The sequence below is a fragment of the Miscanthus floridulus genome, chromosome 5, assembly GCF_019320115.1.
Source record: "Miscanthus floridulus cultivar M001 chromosome 5, ASM1932011v1, whole genome shotgun sequence".
NCBI classification, from domain to species: domain Eukaryota; kingdom Viridiplantae; phylum Streptophyta; class Magnoliopsida; order Poales; family Poaceae; genus Miscanthus; species Miscanthus floridulus.
The window spans coordinates 133,812,499-133,828,510 of NC_089584.1; the positions used below are offsets into that span (position 1 = coordinate 133,812,499).

Sequence of the window (16,012 nt, forward strand, 5' to 3'; positions counted from 1 at the left end):
ATAACATGAGTTATTGAATAAATTTTCATTTAACATTTTTATTGGTCATTTTAGGCTACAAGAAATTTATCAACACTTTATATCACATGCATTATTACATAAACATGATGCTCATAACATGATTTAATAGTTTGTTTAGGGCGTAACACCGAGGGTGTTACATCGAGGCCCCTGTCAGCCCTACCTTACTAGTTAGAAAATTTGTGCATAGCAATACGCACAAAAGTTTCAGCGTGCACCAGTTGATTATTTAGAGAGATCCTTGCACCTATGGTGACCTTTCAGCAAAAGTAGTATCATGCTACATGTTTTACAAACAGATGTATTGGAGAACAATGAGATTGTATTCCTTTCCCTAAATGCAAAGAGCTACTTAATTAATTTGATGACAAGCAAGTAAGGAGATAACAATCAGATGGGAAAGCAAGGAATGAAGAAGGCACTAACACAAGATGCTCGGTGAGGATCAGCAAACTTTGTCCAGATGTCCTGTAAGAGGCAAATAATAAAACGGAGAAATTAGGTCGATTTCATAGACCAAAGGAACAAGAAGCACATCATTGAAGGTCAACCAAGCAAGGAGGAACAACGTACCTTCAAAGTATTAGGTAGGTGAAAGTAAACCTCAGAAAAAGTGAAAAGTGCAAAACCAGAGGGCGTCACAAACAGCAGCAACATAAGCCCATAATTCTTCAATTTTTTAGCTGCAAACAGGATGTCAAACAAACTTAAGCAAGCAGGATTGCCAAGAAAAAAAAACGCACGTAAACGAATCGCATGTTCATGTAGCAAGAGTGAAGCCAACCAGCCCTGGGCATGGAGCTACCCTCGCCTCCGCCTTCAGTCAAATCACAAAAATGCTCTTCGGCGCGGTCACCACCCCGGTCCCCAAATTCTAACTCGCCTGTGCAGAGGAATGAGATGGTTGTCCGGATTTGTGTGATCGGATCCAAATAGATTTCGTGAACGTGGAAAGCGCCTCCCCAGTCCCTAGATCTATGTTTTCCCCACCGCTATAAGGATCCTCCCTAGGGTTTCCGCTCTCACCTTGAATAGCTTACTGACGTTTTCACTTCCGACGTGGGTGAGATTGTGAGAGGAGGATGACGGCGGGCGGCTAGCTCACCTATAGTCGTCCAACGGGGCGGCCCGCCGACATCCTCCTAACGATTCCGATGCTCGCGTAGTCATCCCTTCGCCGGAGGAGGATGCGAGAGAGGAGATCAGGAACGGAGATCGGGTAATAGCATCTCCAAGAGTGCCCAATCTCTTCCCATCTATGTTTTTTTTTTAAATAAGAAAAATTCATCTCCAATAGTACCTCCGTCCCTTCCTCATCTTTTTGGATTGCAAAACCACCGTCACTTGCGCATAAAAATGCGCGTGGCCTGGGAGCGGGTATCAGGGGTTTACCCACGCGATCACTTCTTCTCGGCGTCATTTTCTCGCACGGTCTCCTCTTCGCACCTCCGTAGCCTTTGATCGCCGAGCAGAGGCCGCAGCTGGCCGCCCTGGGATGCCCTTGCCGCCGCTGGCCGGCATCGCCGCCCTCGCCCTCGCGTGGTGCTGCCGATTCTGCAGCCGACCTTTTAGTGTCCTTGCGTGGCCGCGTGGTGAAGGTGCTACACGCCTGCTGCTTGCCTGTTGGCCGGCTGCTGCATACTGCTTTCCTCGTGGCCGGCCGGGAGGGCCTGACGGCAGCCTGCTAGACGGAGCAGCGAGAGGGTGCCGGCAGCGGTGGCCTGCGAGAGGCGGCGGCGATGGATGTGGGCGCGGAGACCGATCTTGCGCGGAAAAAAAAAAATGCCGTAGAAAAAAAATGTGTAGGACCCACATTTTTATGTTTTGGAAATAATTTATTGAAAACTCTTGGAAATGGTTTTAATTATTCCTCCAATATTTTTTGGGAGTTGCAAAACACCATATTTTTTGAGGGGGGGGGGGGGGGGGGGGGGGGGGGCGGGGGAAGGGTACTCTTGGAGATGCTCTAACCATGTTTGTATTACAAGCTAACCGAATATTTTCTCGCTTATTATCGCTGTTCACTTATCGTATTAGTAGTTCAAATATCTGAAGCGGCTTACAGCAAAAACGAGAATAAGTGGGACGTTTGGTAGGATTATCGATTATTTCCTCCGATAAGCCACTTATAAGCCGAAACAAACACGGCCTTTGTCTATGCCATGTTCGCTTCGCTGAAATTTGACTTATACTGATTTGTTGTGAGAGAAAAACATTGTTCGTTCGCTGAAAAGTACTGCTCCGACTTGGTGGAGCTTTTTCCTAAATCGGCTTTATCTATTTTTTTTTAATCTCAGTTTGTGCAATTTGTGAAAGTGTAGAATTTTCCAAGTGGCCCATAACCTTGCACGCCAGTATCATCTTGTCAGTGTTTCGTATCGCTGACTAGTGAAGTTGTGTCGCGGTTTCTAAACTCTCAATGGCTAGCTCTCAAACTCAATGAGACGGGGGTTATACTGGTTTGGGTTGGTGTCCTACTACATCCTGTTCGAGCATGTTTAAGCTAGTTTGTTTTAAGCTAGTTTATTAGGTTAAAACAAAGCCTTTGAGTTCCATCGTTTAGGCGGGAATTTATTTTAAGTTAGTTTATGTTCAAATCACGGGCATGCTCGCATACTTGGACGGGCTCCGGCTCGAGCTTCACTCTTCAAGAGCATTAAATACTCCACAATAAGTTGACTTTAATCACCTAATGAAATAATGATAAAATAGGTGTCGATATGTTTTCAACTTGATACATGTGATCTAACACTCTAACTTATTTGGGATGCAATAGATTCTAAAATAGTCGATTGTTAAATTTATTAAAGAATGGTCTTGAAAAAAATTTAACAATTAGTCCATAATGCTATTTTAAAGACATGTTTGGTTAAAAAAAGAATGGTATGTTTCAAGTAAATGTGTATATTACAATTATATCTTGTAGATAAGTTTAGGGCCTAATAATAAATATAGCACAGGGCCTCTGAAATTCTTGAGATGACCGACGTAAGGGCACACGGGCCGTTTGGGAGAGCTCTAACATCAGCTTGTTTAAAGAGAATCACTCCCAACCAACCAAACGCTTAAAGCATCTCCAAGAGATTAGATAAAATGAATCTCTAAAAACTAAGATTTAGAGGATCTCTAAATAAAAATAGCTCTCCAAATATTAGAGAACCATAGCAGCCTCTCTATCTTCTGCCATCCATCCCGCCTCACATGCGGCTGGTTGCGCCCTTGAGCTGTTTCGGAGCGCTGCATGTCATGACATGCCCTAGATGCTGCGATTCACACGGACTTGGCGGGCGAGCCTCGCTCGCTTTGTATGCCGAGCGAAAAACATGGAATAGCTTGTGGCTATATTTAGACAATGAGACGGAGAGCCTGTTGGAGACGAGTTTTTTTCTTCTAATAATAATAGCCCTATTTACATTTACAAAATGATTTACCTAATCTTTTGGATATGTTCTTAAAATGCCAACTAATTTAGGTAGGGACCTGAAGAGAATCACTTCTCCATTTACACTAGGAGCTGGGAGCTTAAAAATCAGCTTCACCCTGCTCCCTGTTATATATTCCGTTGGAGATCAACAGCCCCCCCCACCCCCCACCCCCCCACCACCACACACACACACACACCCCTTCTCCATTTACACTAGGAGCTGGGAGCTTAAAAAATTAGCTTTACCTTGCTCCCTGTTATATATTTCGTTGGAGATCAACAGAGAATCAATTCTGATCAGGCCCTCCCCCACCTGACTCCCTCCTATGAATTCAATGAAATCGCTCCATCAGTCTGATCAGCCCCCCACCCCCCCACCTGACTCCCTCCTATGAATCCAATGAAATCACTCCATCGGAGAATTAGGGAGCAGAGCTGAAGAATCAAGAGGCAGAGCTCTCCCAGATGGGGCCTAACTACAAGCGATGTTGATTAGCTAAGCGGGATCACTATGTCTAAGGATTTGTTGGGTTTAAAAAAACAGCAGGAAACACAGCCAGATCTTTGATGCTCCCCCCCTCTCAAAACTTGCATTCCTTGTACATGAACTAAGTAACGCAACAAATCCCTTTTTACAATAAAATTTCACTTTCCCATTAACCCTGCCATATATCATACAAAGTTGGCCAGGACATGCGCCCATGGCCACCATCTCTAACCCACATGGTACCTTCAAACTGGCACCATGATGCCGGTTCATCTCTAGCAGGCACATTGCTGCAGAAGTGCTGACAGCATGCCAATTCAGCTCAGCTGATTACTTGTATCCTTCAAGCAATCTTGATTTTCAGGATCATAGATTGAGGGTGCATTTTCAGACTTTGGCATTGATTAATCTATGTTCATCATTGTACTCTCAGATCATCGACTCTATCGATCACATCAAGGGCTTTTGTCCGGTCGATCTCAAAGTCGATCACAGGAAGCAGCCTCCTGATAGATAGCACCTCTTTACGGTTGCCACTGCTTGGTGAATGGCTGTTACTTTTGCTTAACCTGCTTTGCTTATTATGCCTTTCCTTAGTGTCAAACTCCTGGCTTTTGCTTATACCAGGGATGAATTTCCTGTACTTGACATCCCTTAGCATATCTTGATCTTCTTGCGTCAGAGGAGGTGATGAATTGCTGCTGTTTTTGTTTGGAGACAATGTGATTGAGGCCCCTCTTTGTGTAGGAGACCGAACAGGAGACTTGATTGGAGACCTTTCACCATTTGCAGTTTTGGATTGACTGATAAGATGATGAAGCCAAATAACAAGCTCGAGGATATATGCTTCAGTCTTGTCCTTGTCAGCATGGTACAGTGTCTCAATTCGGGTCAGGTCCATCTGCCCAGTTGGCTTGCAGTTCACATCTGACCTGTGTAAGACAAAAGGATCATTACTCCAATGTTCTAGCCATATAACTTTCCTGTTAGAAATGAGCAAAATCAGATACCAACCCAGTACTTGCCCACTCTCCAACCCAACCAAAACCATGGTGAGCCCTGGTATGGACAGATCATCAAAAATTCAGTAACAAAAAGGGATAAGCAGAAGCCTCTAGCTATTTTGCATGTTATGAAGGTAGTTAGAATTTAGATTACTTGGTGGTGTTACTTGCAATAGGGACAAGCCACCGCAGGGTCTTCTCCATTTCAGCCTTGATTTGAGAAACAGTAAGCTACACAAATCCAGCAAAAGCTTGCATTAAACTTACAATTACATGCTTACATGTAACAAACATAGTATGATGTTGAGTGCTACAGCCTACTTTCATTTTTCAAGCCATGGGTGCCATCCCACATACCTCTTCCATGGCTCCAAAGGAGTGCAGCTTAGAACGTAGAGATGACTTTATGGTTGGTGGCAAACTTTGGTATAATGCATCCCTTGTATTTGGAGGAACAGAGCTTGAACGAGAAACCTGTCAATTGATCAACCCTTGTCAAATTGAGTTTCTTAGCACAACAAATTCAATTTGTGTCATTGTGTGGCACACAAAACTACAAGTACTACCCCATGAACTGTAGGTCTGTAACATTAATCCTCCATCCTCATGGAAAAGTTGCATTTCTTCAATTAAAATATTGGGGAGTAATGGATGTTTGACATTGACAAAATTGCGTCAGCAATGCACAAGAACTGTTTTCCGATACAAATGAAAGACCTATTGAATTTTATATCCAGGACACAGAGAAAACAATAGAACAGTGGAGCCTGTGAACTTACAAGAGTATCGATCTGACTGATGATATTGGCATAATGCAGTGCAAGGCCTGCTGGACCCAATCTATTACGTCGCTTGGTAGGTTCCTGTGATTCTTCACTGTCTGCATAGTGTTAGGATGACAATTTTCAGTCAATGATAAATACAGTACTGGTGAAGAAAACAATCATAATATATTTAAAATTTAAATCATAATTGTGATTATGTTTCTACTATATGCAAATTACATAATAAAAAAGTTCAACCGTGTTCATGGACCACAGGTGCAAGTACAATTGTGAGCTTGTTTCCCCTAAGACTGGGATAGGAGGTATGACAGGTGACAGCTCAACCAAGGAGTGAAATGCATCCATGTTTTATTTAAGAAACCCATGCTGAGTGTACAGCAAGATGAATATTTCATACACTTTGTAACCAAGAAAATCAATGAGCATGGTCCCTTAAGAGGTAGTGTGACGAGGCCTGCTAAATGCCAGTGGATTGACAAACCAGGAAGGTTGATTTGTAAGAACTTGAACTGATTTTCTTGTCACATCATGCAATAAAAGATCACTAAAAGGCCAGGCCACCCACGTGGATATACATGCATAACACCTCTCTTAGGCGTTCTCACTCTGGCCAAAATGATATGACCTATTGTGGTATCCGCTAATGCCCAAAATTGTGCCCCTAGAGTGAGAAGGTGAAACTGAAGTATAACTTACGACACATTAGTAACAAGATGTGTTAATTACGTAGCTCATAATTGCTTTCAGCAGAAAAGCAATCAAGATGATAAACTAGCCAACAGCTCAATATGTACAAAAGTTTCATATAAGAAATCACAAAGGTTATTACCTGAACGCCCAAATGCATTATGGATCTCCAAATGTAAGAAGTGCACAATATCCACAAGCTTTCCCATGACCTAGGAGAAACAAATATTATTTTTTGAATTAGTAGAACAGGATTGAATGCTTTCCTAGAGCTACAAGTTGCTGACAGCACATAGTCTATTATATGGTAAAAACCGATTATAGATGTATCACATGCAAAGAGAGATGCTAAAAGTTCTGACACAAATGAAAAACATATAGCCCTCAATTCAATGGGCCCTTATTACAGTTAACAAAGCATAGCCAGTGGGTGTCATTAGAGAATATATATCCAGTACCAATTTGGTTGGGCAGTAGCTATCAGTTCATATGCTCTAGGAAGAGGAATTTTAGGTCTTTTTTTTCTTATTATGTGTCACGGCCTAGGTCTATTGGGGAAGGAGTTGGAGGCCAGCAAGTGGGATTAGGTGGCGGCTAAGGTATGGATAAGGGATCGACCACAAAGAGATAAGAGAGCAAGAGCATACTACCTCTTAATTCCTGCTTCCTTCATTCAAAGGACTCTCCTCTCTTTATATGAAACAGAGAGCTAACTTCACCCTAGATCTGATCCTTACAACATAGAAGGTTCTAGAAGACTCGACAGGCCAGTAACAAGGCACAGGAAGCTTCCACATCACTGCCCACATGCGCCAGTCACGAGTGCTACAGTAAATTGGGCCAGCAGTATGTGCATGTACAGTAATAGGTCATGACATTATGTTTGACTAAATCTTAAGACTACATTGTTAACTCTAACTACACAATTATGCAACCATACTAATCAGTTAAATAAAGCTGCATACCAACCTCTTCCAAATTCTTAGACCACAGAGACTTTTTCCTCAAACTTTTAACATGCTTGCGTTGGCTTTTCACTTCCTGCTTTAGTATGTGCATGTTATCACCTGCAAATTAACAGAGCCACATTCAGCAATGTTATCAAACGACAACAACAAAACACTGTAAACTGTATACTCATCAAACAGCATACAGGCTGAATTGGCAGGTATCAGAGGTGCATACCAAAAGGGCAAAATATATTTTGACAAAAGAAAAAAGAGGGGGGAAGAGGCTAAATGTCACGGCTAAAGATAATAAAGGCAATCCACTAAAAGGATTGGAATAGAATAGATTACATCAATAGCATAGGAAGAACTTAAATGGACAAAATATTAAGTGATGCAAGTAGTAGCAGTAGCTACAACTTGTTTGGGACTTAAAGGCTTTGTTGTTGTTGTTGTTGTTGAAGTAGTAGCAGTAGCTACACTAATGCTCGATGTTCAAAGATAGAAATAGGTACTGGAAATTCAGAATTATTTTCCCTTGCCAGGTATTATTCTTATTCACAACTCAGGTTCGTGTTAACAAGGAGCAAATACAAATCCAGTCTCTGTTGCTAAGTGTACTTTAAATCTACATCATATCAGGAAACCTGAAGAACAATCTTCTATTACAAGATTTTCATTTTGTTCAACCTGAGAAGAACAAATTTTGATTATATCCCTTCCTTAAAAGAAGTGCTGGACGCAAGAAAAAAAATGGCTCATTTGGACTTGTCAGGTGCAATTGAGTGTCAGGTGAATCATCTAGCCCTGGATATATTGGTCAAAATACACTAGCTGTGGCTCACCAAACGGCAAATATGGAGACAGTTGACAGTGATACATGACAACATAAGAAAGAGACCTTGACCGTGTTTATACATGCATGGAACTGTCAAAGTCAAATGGACAACTTTCATCAATCAAGTGCGTCTCCTACAAAGTCAGTCATGAGAAGACATCAAGAATATTATGTTCAAACTAAAGTTCTTATTTCCCTAATGACCTGAATCCCGAGTGTTTTGTTCAAGATGAACTTTTCTCAAATGATAAAAAAAACGAAACATGAGTAGCACCAACCAAAGGAGGAAAAAGTTGTTTCTTTTTCAATGTAATTCTTACAGATGACTCCATTATATTGTCATGTAAAAGAACTGACCTCTTTGCACAACACTTGAACCATCCTCTTCATGCTGTTTATGCTGATAATCTTGTTGAAATCTATCCAGGGCATGCATTTCGTGGTATAGTTCCTAAAAGTTAGAAAGATGATAAAGTTTATAAATTTGGAGAAAAGAAATGCTGAAAAGAACAGAACTGATAGATGCCAGGAGAGTGACAGCTAAGTTTGGATAAAATTATGCTCGTGGCTAAAGGCAGACGAATATTAAGATCATTACTATTTCACGCATAAAACTGATTGAAAGAACAGTTTAGTCAAAGACTCAAGAGTGCAAGCATAACCTTAGTGACATACTAACAATTTGAGACCACTCTCTGACCTCTCTACCTCTTCATAGGATATACAATTAATCTTTTGAGAAATCTTAAGATTGATTGTGCATTTATGTTTTGCTGTTTACAGTCTGCTAAATTACAGTTATTAAGCTGATAGACAAATGTCACTACATGGCATTGCTTCCAAGGTACATAAATATTACTTACAGCTGTAAACTGAACAGAAGTCACTAATTCCTGCATTACTGATTCTGCCTCTTCTTTCAATTGATGTTGAGGAGTCCGTTCTGATGCCAACCTGAAAGAGTTTGATGGCATAAAAGCGCTGAGTTATTTTTAAATACCCTAAAACCTTTGCCTCTATAGGTTGCAGGGGCCCAAAGTGAACTTTACTTATCAAAGTAGCGATCCAAGTTGTGCCACTGAGGATCCTTGCAACGATTTCCAAAGCGAACAACTTCTGTCGAAAACACTTTCAACTCTTCCCTGTTGGACCAAACAAAAACTTCAGTAACTACAAGCATATAAAAACAAGTTCAAGTACAATTTTTCTATATAACCAGGTGGAAGCTACTTAAATAAAATAAATAAACAGTTCAGACAACTGTTGTAGTTTATAAAATCATCAGAGATTATTCACTAACCTTTTGTCAGCAGCAGCAATCTTGAGTAATTCATCCATATCTTTGGATATAAGATTTTGAACACCTTCAGAGTGAAGCACCGCTTCTTTTAAATGCTTTATGCTATCTTTTGAAAGGGCGCGCATTAGATTGCAACCTTTGACTATGGTATTGGCAACCTCAAATGCTAAGATAGATATTTTGTTGCCCTTTGTTGTAGTGCCTGATCCAAAACTACTTATATTCAAATTTGTCATGCTACTGCCAAGTGTGTCAAGCACTTCCACTGCTTTTCCAAGGCCAGCAGTACTAGCTCTACCCAGAATTGAGCTTACTTCTGAAACCTATTTCAACAAGGAAATAAAACATCAAACGTGGCATAGGGTCTGGCGATCTCTCTGGCCGAGCAGAATTTTTGAACATTTCATGGATAAATAGTTAAGGGTGAACATTTCAATTTAGCAATGATAAAAGCTCGCACATATTACATCTTTACAAGGTTTAGCATAGCAATTCATTTTATGAATGGCTCGAAGTCATGAAGCTATAGTAGTGTGGCGATAAATGGGAAAAACTACAACAACATCCTGGCAAAGTGGTAAGGATGCAGATGAAAACAGCATAAACTGCAATGGATTTGAAGGATGTGCACTCTCAGTCACTCACAAGTGTGCAGCAGTTCCCACAGCGTAACCCTCTTAGCGACGCGCCATATCGGAACCCGGGTATGGCGTTAAATGAGCAAGAGCCGGGTCGTCACCCCCGTGACACGCCGTGTCGCGATCTGGGCACGGTGTCAAGTGACCAAGGATCGGGTCGTCGCATCCTTAGTGGCGCGCTACATCGGCGCCTGGGTGCAGTGAAAAATGAGCAAGGGTCTTCACATCTGAGTCGACGGGTGCGAAGGGTAAGGAAGCTAGTCGAACCAACTAAGATCCGTTTAGGCAGTTGGAATGTAGGGTCGCTTACAGGTAAGCTAAGAGAATTAGTTGATACCGCGACGAGGAGGCGTGTAAATATATTATGCGTTCAAGAGACTAAATGGAAGGGTTAGAAGGCGAAGGAGGTGGACAATACAGGTTTCAAGCTTTGGTACACAGGGACAGTTGCGAATAGAAATGGAGTAGGAGTTTTGATTGATAAGAGCCTCAAGAATAGTGTGGTGGGAGTGAGAAGGCAAGGAGATAGGATTATCTTAGTCAAGCTTGCCATTGGTGATATGGTCTTGAACGTAATTAGTGCGTATGCCCCCCAAGTAGGCCTCGACGAGAGTGCTAAGAGATAGTTCTGAGAAGACTTAGATGACCTGATTAGAGCTGTACCTAGTAGTGAGAAGCTTTTTGTAGGAGGAGATCTTAATGGGCATGTAGGTACTACAAGCGCAGGTTTCGAGGCAGTTCATGGAGGTTTTGGGTATGGTAGTAGGAATCAGGAGAGGGAGGAAGTTCTAGACTTCGCGGTAGCTTTTGACCTGATGATAGCCAACACTTTCTTTAGAAAGAGAGAATCTCATCTAGTGACCTTCAGTAGCGGACAACACTCTAGCCAGATTGACTTTGTCCTCACAAGAAGGACAAATGAGCATGCTTGGGTTGCAAGGTGATACCAGGGGAGTGTGTTGTTTCTCAACATAAACTTTTAGTGGCAGGCTTTCGTTTTCAGGTGTGTGCCCGTAGGGATAAACAAGCTAAGATTGAAAGAACAAAGTGGTGGAAACTGAAAGGGGAGACATCAGAGGTATTCAGGAAAAGGGTTATCAAAGAGGGCTCTTGGAAGGAAGAAGAGGACATAAACAACATGTGGAAGAAGATGGCAACCAACATTCGGAAGGTGGCCTCAGAGGTGTGTGAAGTAACCAAAGGAAGTGGAGACGAGGCTAAAGATACTTGTTGGTGGAACAAGGAAGTCCAAAGGGCTATTAAGGAGAAGAAAGAATGCTATAGACGCTTGTACCATGACAGGAGTGTGGACAACATAGAGAAGTATAAGGTGGCAAAGAAGACTGCAAAGCGAGCTGTAAGTGTGGCAAAGGGTAGAGCGTACGAGAATCTTTACCAACGTTTGAGTACGAAGGAAGGAGAGAAGGACATTTATAGGATGGCTAGGGTTCGTGAGAGAAAGACAAGAGACTTCAACCAAGTTAAGTGCATTAAGGATAAAAAAGAGCATCTCTTAGTGAAGGAGGATGAGATCCGACACCGATGGCAAGAGTATTTTGACAAATTGTTCAATGGTGAGAATACGGACACAACCTTTCAGTTGGATGACTCTTTTGATGACACCAATAGGCGCTTTGTGCAAAGAATCCAAGAATCTGAGGTCAGAGAGGCGTTGAAAATGATGAAAGGAGGTAAGACGATGGGCCCGGATGGCATCCCAATCCAGGTGTGGAGATGCCTCGGGGACATAGTTATAGTATGGCTAACCAAGCTGTTCAACCATATTTTTCGATCGAACAAAATGCCTGATAAGTGGAGAAGTATATTGGTACCGATCTACAAGAATAAAGGGGATATTCAAAGGTGTACTAATTACTGAGGAATTAAGTTGACAAGCCATACTATGAAGCAATGGGAGAGAGTTATTGAGCATCGCTTGAGAGCAATAACGCGGATCTCTATGAACCAATTTGGTTTTATGCCCGGAAGGTCAACCATGGAAGCCATTTTCCTAATAAGACAAGTTATGGAGCGGTATAGGGAGAAGAAGTACCTACACATGGTTTTTATTGATTTGGAGAAGGCTTATGATAAAATACCAAGGAATGTTATGTGGTGGGCTTTGGACAAACATAAAGTCCCAACGAAGTACGTCGGGCTCATTAAGGACATGTACAACAATGTTGTGACTAGAGTTCGAACAAGTGATGGAGACACGAATGACTTTCCGATTAGGATAGGACTACATCAAGGGTCAGCTTTGAGCCCTTATTTGTTTGCCTTAGTGATGGATGAGGTCACAAGGGACATACAAGGGGACATCCCTTGGTGTATGCTTTTCACGGACGATGTAGTGCTAGTTGATGAAAGCCAGACATGAGTGAATCAGAAACTGGAGTTATGGCGGGAGACTTTGGAGTCCAAAGGTTTTAGACTCAGTAGAACTAAAACTGAATATTTGAGATGTGACTTCGGCACTATTACTCGGGAGGAGGAAGATATTCGTTTGGAAGGTCAAGTAGTGCCTAGGAAGGATATCTTTCGATATTTAGGATCAATGTTACAGAGAGACGGGGATATTGATGAAGATGTTAGCCATAGAATCAAAGCAGGGTGGATGAAGTGGCGGCAAGCATCTGGTGTCCTATGTGACAAAAGGGTACCACAGAAGCTAAAAGGCAAGTTTTATAGGACGGCGATTAGACCTGTCATGTTGTATAGTGCAGAATATTGGCCTACGAAAAGACGACATGTTCAACAGATAAGTGTCGCGGAAATGCGTATGTTGCGTTGGATTTGCGGTCATATAAGAAGGGATCGAGTTCGGAACGATGATATACGTGATAGATTAGGGGTAGCACCAATTGAAGAAAAGCTTGTCCAACACCGGTTGAGATGGTTTGGACATGTCCAACGGAGACCTCCAGAGGCACCGGTGCGTAGTGGAATCCTAAGCCAGGATAGTAACGTGAAGAGAGGCAGAGGAAGACCGAAGTTGACTTGGGTAGAGGCAATAAAAGGAGACTTGAAAGGATGGAATATACCTAAAGACAGAAGACAGCTATTCACGTGCCTGAACCTTGATTGCATCTGCTGGGTTTCAACTCTAGCCTACCCCAACTTATTTGGGACTTAAAAGCTTTGTTGTTGTTGTTGTTGGCGAATAGCCAAACCCACGCGCTTCAACCCACGGACAAATCTTTAGGTATATTCCATCCTTTCAAGTACCTTTTTTCTTCCTCCCCCCATATTAAAGGATCCCGCTATGCACCAGTGAGGTCTTTGTTGGAAAGTCCAAGCCATCTCAACTGGTGTTGCACAAGATTTTCTTCAATTGGCAGTACCAGTAGCCCATATGTTGAAGTTAAGTGAAATGGCCGCCTTTCTCCATTAGCTTATGCTTTTGGGTTGAATATCAGGGCAAAATATCTCGACTCTCGAGTTCAAATCCTGGCGGACGCAATTAAATACTCCTAAACTAATTGCAGCCAATTCCTATTTGCACGTTTGAGGCCTGAGGGATCCTACACGTGAGGCGGGGTGTTGAAGTATAAATGAATTGCCCACCTTTCCCCATCAGCTTAAGCTTTTGGGCTGAATTGGTTAGTTGCTTGGTCCTTTCTTGTGTGACCACAAATCCAAAAACATTCACTATAGCAGAGAATAACAAGTGCCTTGCTGCCAAGCACTCAAAGATGTTAGTAGATCATCCACTAGTTCAAGATATCATGAAAGGCTAATGCTACAGAAAAAATAAACTTCAAAATTCCCATGAGAAAAGTGCACTAATCCCTAAGCAACATTATCAGCAAGAACAAAATACACTGATATAAGAAAACATTTCAGTTTTTCAGTAGACGAGGCAAGAAACGATTGATTCAGCTATAATGCACCAAAGTAAGTACTGAAAACTTGCCTTATTCGCCACACCCATCCCCGACTTCTGCGATGGCAACCGTGCCAGTGGTGGTACCCCATCCCATGGTGCTGCAGTGGTATCTGTGGAAGCTTCACGCACTGCAACTTGTGACATCGGTACAGGCAGAGGTGGCTGCGCTGGCTGCTGCTGCTGTTGGTGTTGATGTTGCTCTTCTTGCATCCTCTTGGCAGCAGCTTCCCCCGCCACAGCTGTCTTCTCCTCCTTCACCACTAGACGGTCATGGTGGTCGACCACCCTGCCGTGGCCGAGCGTAGTGTCGCTGGGTGACTTGTCCACCGCCGACCCCTTGGAGCAAAAGCCCCCCATTTCGTTGGTCCCTCTCCAACCAAACCCTAATCCCCCAGTGCCCACCGGCGGCTCTCACCTCCCACGCACCCAAACATTCCTGATCCCCGCGCCGCCGGCTCCCATCCGTACCAAACCTATCCACGCGAAAATGAACCAGCTCGGAACGAAGGTTCCAACCGCAGTACTAAACTTCCAGCCGGTGAAGCCGCCCACCTGCAGAAGCCATGAGAAATCGCCAAGTCAGCAGAAAGGCACGAAATTTCTGCGCAAAACCAGAGATTTTCTCCACAGAAACGCATTCTTACCGGAAATTGGCGCGAGGGAACACACCTGCTGCGGGTGGATCGGCGAGGCGGGACGGAATCGGGCGCAGAGGCCCTGACCTCTCGAAGGGAATCGGTGGATTTGGGGGAAGCGAGAGAGAGGACGCGATGGCCGATGGGCAGGGTGGATGAGCTGTGCTCTTCCTTTGCCTTCTTGGAGAATGGAGAGTACAGACAGTAGCCGGGCATCCACTCCACCCGCGGAGCTGTGGCAAGGAGGGTCCAGTCTCCAGTCCACTGCAGGCTCACGTCCACGGTGACCAACTGCCGCTGCCCGCTGCAATTGCCACACGCAGGAGGCGCACGCACAGGCACAAGCAGCGGACGCTCATAACGCGGTGTCGCGGCGGCCGTGTCGCCGTCCGTGTGTACGCAGTTATTAGAGGTTAGCAATTGCAATTGCAGCGGTCATGCTATCTTAGCCCTTGTTTAGTTTCACCTCAACTTCTAAAAAGTTGCTACAGTACCTGTCACATCGAATGTTTACGGCCCGTGCATGGAGCATTAAATGTAGACGAAAAAAAAACTAATTGCACAGTTTGGTGGGAAATTGCGAGACGAACGTTTTGAGCCTAATTAGTCCATGTTTGAACGCTATTTGCCAAATAAAAACGAAGGTGCTACAGTAACCCCAAAATCCAAATTTCGCGAACTAAACAAGAGCTTATTTATTGTGCGTGCTTCATCAGATATTTTTCTCAGTGCCTTTAGCATACTAGCATGCTTGCTTTGGATGCAAATGAACTCGGCAAATATTTCCTTTTTCATGGAGTCGAAGAAGATAGTTTGTTTAAACGAAGAGGCAGGAGTTAAACCGAGATTGAGCAGACGCAGATGTTCTCTCTTTCGCGTTTGATCTTCTGTAAAATCTTGACTGAAAAATCTATACCTTAAAACAGTCAAAAGCTACTGCTAGTGGTATTGATTTGCGTCTATGTTATTTTAACACGTAGTTGATGGTGTTTCCTCGTTAACATGTCATGTGCAGCGATGACCTGGATTGTCCAATTGATTTCATTGACTAGCACCTATACTAGTATGCCTAAAATATACTAGGTGATATGATGGCATAAGAAATATGCAAGCATCGTTTCTACGTAACCGTGTGACTTTCAAAACTTGTTTGTATTTCTAATCGGGCCTATTCGGTAGCACTTGAAGCCAGCCGCCATACTGAGACACAAAAGCACTGTAGCAAATAGGATGTCTACCGCCCGGCTGAACAGGCCTGATCAACTTCGCACCGATCGAAATATTATATACAGTATATATTATAGAGTAAAATGCACCAGAGGTCCATTAACTTTCGTTAGGGTGTCATCTAGGTCCA

The 16,012-nt window shown here is 43.0% G+C and overlaps 1 protein-coding gene across 3 annotated transcripts; it reads right to left on the minus strand.

The window, feature by feature from the left end:
- Positions 1-4,024: 4,024 nt before the first annotated feature.
- Positions 4,025-14,979, minus strand: LOC136450857 (protein PSK SIMULATOR 1-like). Of its 3 annotated transcripts, none has more exons than XM_066451497.1 (13): positions 14,690-14,978; positions 14,048-14,572; positions 9,494-9,816; positions 9,243-9,335; positions 9,057-9,147; positions 8,551-8,644; positions 7,378-7,475; positions 6,551-6,620; positions 5,716-5,816; positions 5,294-5,410; positions 5,091-5,167; positions 4,947-4,991; positions 4,025-4,864 (listed from the first exon to the last, which is right to left on the minus strand). In XM_066451497.1, the coding sequence occupies exons 2-13, from the start codon at positions 14,375-14,377 to the stop codon at positions 4,351-4,353; spliced, it is 1,953 nt and encodes a 650-aa protein (XP_066307594.1). In that variant the 5' UTR covers positions 14,378-14,572; positions 14,690-14,978; the 3' UTR covers positions 4,025-4,350. The 3 variants fall into 3 exon arrangements, with proteins under 3 accessions (XP_066307594.1, XP_066307593.1, XP_066307595.1); XM_066451496.1 differs by having other exon boundaries at positions 14,665-14,978; XM_066451498.1 differs by lacking the exon at positions 4,947-4,991 and having other exon boundaries at positions 14,665-14,979.
- Between the last annotated feature and the right edge of the window lie 1,033 nt (positions 14,980-16,012).

Excerpts from the sequence above, each read along its gene's own strand:
- LOC136450857 (XM_066451497.1), bottom strand. The coding sequence starts at position 14,377 with ATGGGGGGCTTTTGCTCCAAGGGGTCGGCGGTGGACAAGTCACCCAGC. Across the intron at positions 9,148-9,242 it reads TTGGATCGCTACTTTGATAA|GTTGGCATCAGAACGGACTC; the intron begins GTAAAGTTCACT and ends AAACTCTTTCAG. Across the intron at positions 6,621-7,377 it reads GGTCTAAGAATTTGGAAGAG|GTCATGGGAAAGCTTGTGGA; the intron begins GTTGGTATGCAG and ends TGTTTCTCCTAG.